The following is a 10,168-nucleotide window of genomic DNA, read 5'->3' on the forward strand; positions in this document are numbered from 1 at the left end:
CAGCATTTCGGCCCCCGGCCAGGCTCCATCCACTGCAAGTCTGAACCCTCAGACCCAGGCCCAGGGTGACCCGCCCGCCCCTCCTCCTGCACATTGCACTAGGGCCAGGGGGAGGGGAGGTGGGGCTCCCACCCCTCCGGGTTCACCCTCTCAGATGCAAACCAAACCGAACCAAAAGAAAGCGGGTGTTTAATAGAAAAAAAAATAAAAGGAACTGGAAGAGCACCCACTGTGGCAAGATGCGGCGTTTGGCTCTGCCCCATCCCCCACCTCAGTGAGTCCTGTCCCCTCCAGGCCCACCAGCCCGCCCAGCACAGCTCTCCCTCTGCACCCAGGAGACAGTTCACACTGCCAGAAAAGGCCCAGCGCCCTGTCCTGTCCAGGGCAGGTGCCCCTCGGGCCCTGCCCTTCCAGGTGAGACCATGTGGGGTCTGGAGAGTGGGAGGAGGCTGAGCCCTCCTTGGGCACAGGATCCCTCTGAAAGGAAAAACACCCAAGGGAGGCTCATCGCCGCCGCCCAGCGCCATCTCAGGCCCAGGTGAACTCTGGGAGCCCCTCTTGTCGCCATAAAGGCCACTCCAGGCAGGCGGCCTCCTATGCTCGCAGCAGCTTCACTGCCCAAGGGGGCCAGCCTTGGGTCCCAGGGAGTGGGGCAGGGAGGTGGGGAGCTGCTGGGGCCGCGGGTACAGCTGGGTGCTCGCACACTGCGACGAGGGCTCCGGGCTGTGGGGCTGAGGGCTTCGCACTTCACAGTCCTGCCAGTTTAGGACAGAGCTTTCCTTACCTGCAGGGAAGAGATAAAGAAAAGACTGCAGGAGTGGTCAACAGCCCCCTTGTCCCTAGACCAAGCCACATTGTTCTCGTCCCCATACCCAGGGCCCACCTCAGCTTCCAGAAATGCCACCCTGGGGAGCAGAGGGCATGCTCGGGAGGGAGCTGGCTCTGACACTGACCTGGGTCCAGACACCCAACCACCTGCCCCCTGCCCCCAGCCCCATCTCCTCAGAGCTCCTTACAGCAAGAGCAGTATAGCAGCTCCATGACCCGGAAGCAGTTGTCCAGCAGGGCTTTGGGCCGCACCAGCTTCAGGCTCAGCCCCGGGGCACTCAGGAGAGACAACACCGCTTCCACCTTGGGGCTCACCTCCACACCCTGGAAGGGAGCAAACTGTTAGAAGCGCGGGCCACTGAAGAGACAGGGCCACGTCCCGAGAGCCGTGGGGGCCGTCCCACCTGGAGCTGTGCAAACCAAGAAGAAGGACAAGGCTTCCTGTGACTGGGAGGCCTGTGACCAATTTCTCTCCTTCTTCCTGCAGGTACCAAGTTTCCTGCGGGGTGGGTGGCTCGATGTTCCTCGCCCAAGCACTACACAGAGACTTCTCTTCCCACCATTTGAAAAATGACTGCAGGGGGCAGGCCAGGGAGGAGGCCATGGGGGAAGCCCTGCTGCTCTAGCCAGAAATATGGGGACGAATCTGGGGAAGGACCTTCCTAAAAAATAAAGTGTACTGGGTTAAATTGTGTGTCCCTCCCAGTCTCCCTCCTAACTTCTGGTACCTGAGAAAGTGACCTTTTGGGAAATGGGGTCTCTGTAAAACTAATTAAGAATCTCAGGATGACATCATCCTGGATGTAGGGTGGGCCCCTAATGCAATGACTAGTGTCCATCTAAGAGATGGACATGAGTCACAGAGGGAAAGGCCATGTGAAGACAGAGGCAGAGGCTGGAGTGATGCTGCCATAAGCCAAGGAACACTAGCGGCCACGAGAAGCTGCAGGAGGCAGGAAGGAGCCTCCCCTAGGGCCCGTGGAGGAAGCGTGGCCCTTGACTATGAACTTCTGGTCTCCAGAACGGTGATAGAATCATTTCTGTTGTTTTAAGCCACCAGTTAGTGGTGATTCGTTATAGCAGCCCTAAAAAATAAAACTAATACACAAAGGCTCAGAGAGAGGAGGAGAAAGGGGGCCCATCCCCATGGCCCACTGCCCGACAGATGCTGGGCATATTCAGGGCAGGTCACAGGCCACTAACATCGTTAGAACAGATTTAAAAGCTAGTTAAATCTGAACAGCCCAGGTGGGTAGAGCCTTAGCCCGCCCCACAACGTCCTTCCCCGCCCTCAAACCAGCCCCTGGGAGTTCTCAGAGCCAGAGACGCACTCGAGGAAAATCGAGGATGGAAAACTGTCACTTCCCCAAGACTGCTCCATCACCCGCCCTGCTCAGAGGTACAAATAAGCCACCAAGGAAAACACTGGGGCTCCTGACCTCTGCCAGAATTTCAAGAGTTTGAGGCAGCTGCAAAAGCAGTTGCTAGCCCCTAAGATGGATGTCGTCAGAAGCTCACAGGTGCTCTCAGGTGTTCTGGCTGGGAAGCAGGTGGGGGCAGGCAGGTCCTAAGGAGGGCTGGGGGAGGGCAGGGAGCAGAGTAACACGGGTATTGGGAGGGGTCCCACGGCACACGCATGGCCTGCACAGGCACACACTCGCCAGTCACCTTACTCTTCAGGGTTTTTGGAGGACATAGCCTGAGGCCTCAGACCAACCCTCCCGAGCAGGCAAGTATCAGAAACCTCTTTTTTTTATTATTATTATTATTATTATTATTATTATTATTATTAATTGAAGTCCATAGCTCACACTAAGGTTCGCTCTTTGTGTTGTCCAGTTCTATGGGCTTTGACATAGGCATAGTGTCATGTATCCACCGTTACGGTATCATGCAGAAGGATTTCATCATCCTAAAACCTCCTGTGCTCCTCTACTCACCCCTCCTCCCTCTCTCCCAAAGGAACCTCTTTCCTTAGCTGCAGAAATAAAGCCACAGGGTTCAATGACTTGCCCAGGATCGTAGAGTGACAGAGACAGAGTCTGGAGCAGGGTCTCGGGCACATCTCGTGCCCCCCAACCCAGCCCACCTTCCGGTCATCCCTGTCCATCTCCTCCTCTCTCTCATTTCTTCCACACCCTCAGGTTATGCCGGACTTTTCCAGGTGTTCACGACCTCCCTCAACAGCCCTTGCACACACACACACACACACACACACACCCCCTGCCCATCCACACCTCTGCCCCACTCACCATGAGGCCTTGCTGGACATCTACCAGCAGTGTATGCACATCCTCCAGGTATTTCCAGGACGGGTGGCTCTCAAGCAGCACCTCCTGCACCAACTCAGTGGCACTGAGACTCACCCAGACCCACAGATACCGCAGCTCCTGTTGGCTAACCCGGGCCCTTTGCTGTGGGGACAGGAGAAATCGCTGAAAGCTGCCACATGGGCCTCTGGGCCTCCTCCCACTGCTCTGACCACTCCCACACCCACTTGCCCCAGAGGGAGCTGACCCCAGGCAAGCACTGTGAACAGCAGGCAACCTCGGACCTAGGCCAAGGGCAGGCTTGCTTGAGGGGCCAGGAAAGGCCCCTGGCAACAGGACCTGCCAAATCAATGTGGCTCTCAAGAGAGGCCCACGGGATGTCCCAGGAGGCAGGGTGTCCCCCTAGCCCAGGAGGGGATTCTCACCAGCCTGGTGATGTTGGCCGCTCTGAGCACCCCCTCATAAGGCACGCTGACCCTGTAGTTGATGGGGAAATAGTGTTTCTGGAGAGGTAAAGAACAAACCGTGAAATCAGAGTCAGAAATGGCTCAGACAGGTGGCTCCCCCAAACCCCCAGATGATCTGCTGTAGAAGGAGGGGACCCAGGCTTAGCCCTACGATGGCAGAGGTGGCTGGCAGAGGTGGCGTCTACAGAGAATATGCACTGGGATAAGACAGCTCTCTTTCCTCTGGGACAAAGGGAAGCCTAAAATAAAACACCTAGTTGCTGTTAAGGCAGAAGTTCCAGCCAAGAACCAGTACGAGGGACATGCTACCCCGAGAGAAACAGATTCTTTGGGGGTGAGGAAGAGTAAAAGATTGCTCTAAAACTTAGGTGATGGTTGCAGAATTCTGCAAGTGTACTAAAAACCATTGAGCGTACAGTTAAATGACTGAATTGTGTGGTATATGAATCATATCTCAATAAAGCTGTTTTTTAAAAAAAGACACATAGAGTCATGTGCCACGTGGGTGTCTCCACCCTTCCAAAAGAACCTGTGTTCCAATTTCTAGGTCCTTAACTCCTCGACCAATACGGAGTATCTGAGGTTCCCTAAGATTTCCTGGAGTCCATTCCTGAGTCCCAGGGTGAATGCCACGTGGAGGTGAGGTCAAAGGTCAGACCTAGTTGGGGGAGGGGTGGGGGGAGTGATACTGCATGCAGACCAGGTATTGGCAGGGGCGGGGTGGGGGCGGCGGAGAGGCAGAGAAAGGGGTCATGCTGGCTCAGGGCTGACACAGGGCCAAGGGGGGACCCTCCGTGTCCAGAACCATACGCCCCACGTGCCAAGGGGCTTGGGAAGAAGGACACAGCAGGTGCCCACATGGTTACCATGTACTGAAGGCGGTTCCTGTACTGCAGCTTGTCTCGCAGAAACCCGGTGATGGCGCACTCCTCGCTCGGGGTCAAGGGCCACACCTCCAAACCCTGGTTCCCCAAGGCCATGCCAAGGAGGATCCCGAGATCTGTATCCAACAGGAACACATGAGCAACCTGCACCGCTTCACACCACCTAGTGGGCAAAGCTGTGAACAGCTGTCCTCCCTGTTCCTGGCCACAAGTCCTTGCAGGAGAGGCGGGAGGAGGTTGGGGCACAGAGCCCCAGGGCAATGCTCTCCCTGAGGTCTGGGCTCCAGGAGAGCAAGGCCAGGCAAGCACGAGCCATCCAGCCTGGCCACTCCTGGCCAGCAGTGTCCCCCAGAAGCCGCCCCCTGGGGTTGGTCTCATCTCCTCCCCACTCCTGCCTGGGACCCCTCCCCGCACCGTGAGGCAGGCACCATCCCTCGTCCAGGGCAACCTCAGCCCTTCGTCCAGGGCTAATGTCTTTTCAAAGCCTGCTGCTGCATTTTCCATCTGGAGGTTCAGGAGATGTGGATTCTAATTCCAAGTCTATAAATGACTCTCGGGTGACTGAAGCCATTTTCTTCCCTGTTCTATCTGACCTTGGCAGTTAGATGCACCCTGTGGGTTTGTAGAGGCCCTTCCAGTTTGCTCATTCTGGGTGGGAGGCTAAGTGAATCTCAGACTGTTTCTCCTCCCTGTTAACAAATGAGCAGCCACCTTCCAAACGTTACCAGCCTTCACCACTGGAGGTCGCTGTGACTCCAAAAATAGCCTGTGTGATTTCCCATAACTGAACAAATTTACAAAAGTCTGAGAAATTTTGCAACACATGTGAACGAGGCTTAAGTCGCTCAGAGCAGAAAGAACAAAATATAAATAGGCAAGAGACGTATCAAAAAAACCAACCTCACTAGCAAAAGTAAAGAAATTAATTAAAACAGATGCCATGTTTTACCTCTCAAATTATGGGTTTTTGGTTTTTTTAGTTTTATTTTATTTTAATAACACTCGATGCTGGCAAAGTAGTGAGGCAGGTGCTCTCGTCCTGGAAAGCAATTTGGCAATTTTTGTTATTAATGGACTTAATAATGTCCACGCCCTTTGACCCACTAAGCCTTTAAAATGTCCACACCCTTTGACTCATCAAACTTATTTCTAGGAATAAACCTGAATGAAAACCAAAAAAAGAGAGACAAACCAAAAGATTTATGGACAGAGACGTCCGCTGCAACATGATTTCATCATAGTGAAAATCTGTGCATGGCCTAAATGTTCAATAACAACCAATGCAGCCAATAAAAATCACACTGGGAAAGAACGAATGCTTTTATGCTGATGTGATAAGAAAAGTACTCAGGATAGGCTTAGGGAAGTTCTAAAAAAGCATGACTCAGCGCTCCGTCTGTGGGCATCCAGCATGCCTTGAATTCTGTTAATTATGTGTGTGCACAGGGAATGTGGTAGAAAGGGCTGCACCAAATCTCTGTGAGAGATTTTTCTGATCTTTCTATTTTGCAGGACATAGTTTGTATTCTGCAATCAATATCTGTATTGTTATAGTAAAAAGCAATCTTTTTTTTTTTCTTTTTTTTTTTTTCCACCCCCAAAATCAGCCAGGCAGTCTGAGTCACCTCCTTGATCCAGCCCTGGTTGAGTAAGAATTATAGACAGGACCTTCCCTACTCACCTCCCTGGCTCTGAGGAAGACTTCCGTTCTCAGACTCAGGAAGACTCCGTTCTCAGACTCACTAGCCCGGCCTGCTCACCTTCACTTGCCCACATCCTTCTTGGTGCCTCTGCCATGCCTTTGCTCCCCTGAACCCCTCACCAGGAGCATCCTCGGGTCTATCCAAGCCCTGTGCCCCACCAGCCCTTCCTCTCACAGAACTCTGGGGAAAAAATTCTTTTTTTGAAAGGTTGCAACCCATCTTGTACTTCTCTCTCTCTCTTCTTGTGTGCTTGACCCAATATTCGGACAAAGGAACAGATAAACAAACTGAATCGGCTTGACTTCTGTCTTGCTGTTACGTCATTAACCCTCTCAGCTTCATTAACCCTCTCAGCTTGGCGCCCCTGCAGGTCAAGGTCATTCGAGCCGCTGGGCTTCACCCTTGCCCTGGGTATCTTCTCACACCGCAGACCTCTCTCAAGGTCTCACCAAAATTCCTTTCCACCCCAGGGTCTCCCCTGCCTATACCAGTCCCCACTAATCTCTGTTCCTAGCACCATCTGTCCAATTCGCTCATCATCTTGACTAGACAACTTCGCCCCTAGTATCTGAATACGCGATGCAGTATTCACAGCCCAGGCTTATTTACTGAGCACTTTTGGGGTTCGCCGCAAGCAGGGGGATGGCAGCATGCATCTGAATCTCCTAGAGAGCTGGCAGGACCCCACCCCAGACAGTCTGATTCAGTAGGGCTGGGGTGGGGCAAGAGAACCTGCATTTCTCACAAGCACCCAGGTGATGCTGCAGCTGGCCATCCTTTGAGACCCACTGATCCGAGTGATGGCTGCAAACTGGTGTTCCAAGGGCCACAAAGATTTCACATAAAAATCTGAACTTAATTAACATCGTTTCTTTAAAAATCAGTATCTCTGTCCACACTAGGTCTTTCCCACTGGCTGCCTACCCCCACCCACCCCGGGTCCTGCCCCAGTTGCCCCTATCTGTGTCCTGGGCCAGAGGCTCCAGGGCCTGGGAACTGGGTCTTACAGAGCCACCGAGCCTCCCAGCCTGGGATGCGTGGTCTATGCCGAAACCCCGCCCACAGATGACCTGCCTTCCTCCATGTCTGCTGCCCATCTCCAATTCTGAGCTTCTTTTCTGTTGCCTCCGCCCCAAGAAACAAGCCAGCGAACAGGTGACTAGGCAGGGACAGCACAGCTGGAGCCTCATGGCCACTCGTACCCCAGGAACCCCACAGCCAGTGCCAATCTGACCCTGGTCGGGAGGCCCACCTTGTCCCCATCCTCCAGAGGCAGGAGAGGCCTGTGAGGCAGAAGAGGAGGCTGAAGAAAGAGCAGAGTGAGGAAGGAGGTCCCCACTGGTTCCCCGAGACGGCCTTCGTGCAGAAACGTATGGGCCTTGTCCACCACCCCCACCCCAGCTGGCGTAGGGGGTTGAATAGCACCCCCAAAAATCTTCTTGTTTACCCAGAACCTCAGCTGTAACCTCGGGGTCTGTGCAGATGTAACGGAGGCCCACCCTAGTTCCAATGACCGATGTCCTTATCGAAGAGAAGAGGGTGCAGAGGCACACAGAGGGAAAAACCACATGAAGATGGAAGCAGAGGTTGGGGTGACGCTGTCACGAGCCAAGGACACCAGGAGCCACCGGAGGATGGAAGACGCAGGAAGGATCCTCCCCCAGAGCCTTCGGAGGGACCGTGGTGGCTTCACTCACACCTTGACTTCAGACTTCTGGCCTCCAACTCTGGGACGGAATAAATTCCTGCTGTTTTAAGCCACCAGGCTTGTGGCAATCTGTCACGGCAGCTGATGCTTCTCCAGCACCCCCACCTCTCTGCCATGCCCTGGTCTGCATCCCCTTCCTGTCTCTCACTCCATGGCCAACCCTCAACCTTCGCCACGTCCTACAATCCACCTCCACTGGCTTCGTTCCCTCTGCTTCTCATCCTCACATCCACCTCCGGAGCTGGCCCTCGTGACTTCCTGTCCAGAAGGTTGCAGTAGCGGTCCCTTCTGAAAGCAGAGTGACTCCCGATCACAGCCTCACCCCCACATCAGATCACGAACCCGCTAGGGCCCCATGTTGTCTCATGAACTGGGGACTCTTCTTCCTGGCTCCCAAGGCCTCAGCCATCTGCACCCAACCGGCTTTCCGTCCTGGCCTCTCGCTGTCCGACCGCTGAGCCTTTACCTGGAATACGGTCCTCACCTCCCCACAGCTGCCTGTGTGAACACCGCCCACCTTCAAGACCATTCCAAGTGGCACCTCACCCAAGCTGCTCCTCCTGTCCCTCCTGCTCGTCATGACTTGGAAGCTTCCAGAACACTGGGTCTGTGTCCTTCCATTAGTTCTGAACACCCTGACCCTCTGCAGGATCCCTCCACAGGGGTGAGGCTGGACCCAATGCCTCCTCGCATTCCTCTCAGGATCAAGCCCCGACCTCATCCATCCCACACAGAGTTCCTGGCGCTTAACTCCATGTCAGGCATTGAAGAGCAAGGCCCAAGACAGCCCAGGTCCTTGTCGCCAGGGCAGTGACTCTTCAGTGGGCACGTGAGAGGCACCAGAAACGTGGTGAATTTCAGTCAATTAAACTGAATCTCAGAGTCTGAGGAATCTTGGTCTGGCCTCCTACCAGCAGGCTTGTGAGGCTTCTAGGTTCTTTATTTTTTTTTTCTGTCCTCATTTCAACTTATTTTTCTTTTTATCAATAACACTGTTCTCTTTCTGCCTTTTAATTTTGTTATTTACAGAGGGAGGGGCACAGGGAACAGGCTGCACTTCTCCACGTGTTTTGGGGTCCAGATATTTTCACAAGCCCCTACTGCTGGCTGGCCACACTCAGGGAGGCCGGAAATCCTCTCTCTGCCACCTCTGTCCCCACCCACTCCCTGGCACTGATAGGTCTGAGAAAGTAGTGCCACCCCCCAGTGCCTGTCCCATCCCCATGACGACCCACTGACTGTGCCCACCCAACCTAAGACTCACGTCCGCCATGCCCGCCTGAGCTGGGGTCAGCGGGAGACAGGGTGGAGGGCGGGCGTCAGAGTCCCTGAGGACGCCTGCACTAAGCATCTCAACTTCTCACCAGTTGTCATGGTTACGGCAGAGCTCCTACCTCCCCCAAAGACCCCCCAGTACTCACAGTGGAGCCAGGCGAATCCCTGGGGCATGATGGTACGCCGGGCCCCCCAGGGAGCAGAGGCAACGTCCCTGATGGTGTGTCTGTCCACAGAGGCCCAAGCGGGGCCTACATGGCTTCGGGTCAGCACAGGTGGCCCAAAGTAGGAGAAGGGCTGGCCACGGAGGTCGGCCTGGCAGGGGGCAGCAGGTGGTCCCGGGCAGCGCCACCCTTATCTGCCCGGCAGCGCAGCGGGCATCCGGGAGGCAGCAGCTGCGAGCCCCATGGCAGCCAGGACCTGGCCCGAGACAGCAGCCTCACGATCTTCCCTCTGGAGCAGGAGGACCGTCCCCAGCAGGCCCCTCGGAATCTGGGGCTGGGTTGCGCTTTCTCTGATTTCTCCGTCTGCAGCTGCTCAGTGTGAAATCTGGCTCTGGAAAGAGAGGAGGAGAGAAACCAATTATGTAAGAACAGCGCTGCCACTCAGCCATCAGCCACAGGCGCGGAGAGCCTGCTGTGCACGCGGCACCCATGGCCTGGCCGACACCCCCGGGGAAAGGCCGAAGGCACACGGCCCTGCCCTGGCGGCTGGCTCCTCGGCGATATGGGCTCACACATGAGAAATGACTGCAGAACACCCAAAGGGCAACACCAGCCCAGAAGTGAGTTACAGTGACAGCAGCTGGCAGCCTGAACAAAAGCAGGACCAAGGAATGCATGGGCCGTGTGGGTTAGTTAGCTAGATCCCGAAGGAGGTAAGATTGCAGGTAAAGGATCCGAATGACTCGGGCTGCAGGGAAGTTACAAAGGCACATCGTTCACCCCTCCACTCACCTTCGGGCTTAGTCCCATCCCCCTATGACCCCAAATCTGCATCCCCTCTTAACAGGGTGACCAGATGAAATACCAGG

General features: G+C 54.9%; 1 protein-coding gene across 6 annotated transcripts; it reads right to left on the reverse strand.

The window, feature by feature from the left end:
• Positions 1 to 172: 172 nt before the first annotated feature.
• IL34 (interleukin 34) lies at positions 173 to 9,415 on the reverse strand. Of its 6 annotated transcripts, none has more exons than XM_039852057.1 (6): positions 9,282 to 9,415; positions 4,432 to 4,565; positions 3,524 to 3,601; positions 3,081 to 3,242; positions 1,017 to 1,152; positions 173 to 784 (listed from the first exon to the last, which is right to left on the reverse strand). In XM_039852057.1, exons 1-6 carry the CDS (start codon positions 9,307 to 9,309, stop codon positions 612 to 614), a joined length of 711 nt encoding a protein of 236 aa, XP_039707991.1. In that variant the 5' UTR covers positions 9,310 to 9,415; the 3' UTR covers positions 173 to 611. The 6 variants fall into 6 exon arrangements, with proteins under 6 accessions (XP_039707991.1, XP_039707990.1, XP_039707993.1 ...); XM_039852056.1 differs by lacking the exon at positions 9,282 to 9,415 and adding an exon at positions 8,407 to 8,671; XM_039852059.1 differs by lacking the exon at positions 9,282 to 9,415 and adding an exon at positions 7,652 to 7,785.
• Positions 9,416 to 10,168: the final 753 nt, after the last annotated feature.

This window comes from Pteropus medius, unplaced genomic scaffold (genome assembly GCF_902729225.1).
Source record: "Pteropus medius unplaced genomic scaffold, Ma_sr-lr_union100, whole genome shotgun sequence".
Lineage (NCBI taxonomy): Eukaryota > Metazoa > Chordata > Mammalia > Chiroptera > Pteropodidae > Pteropus > Pteropus medius.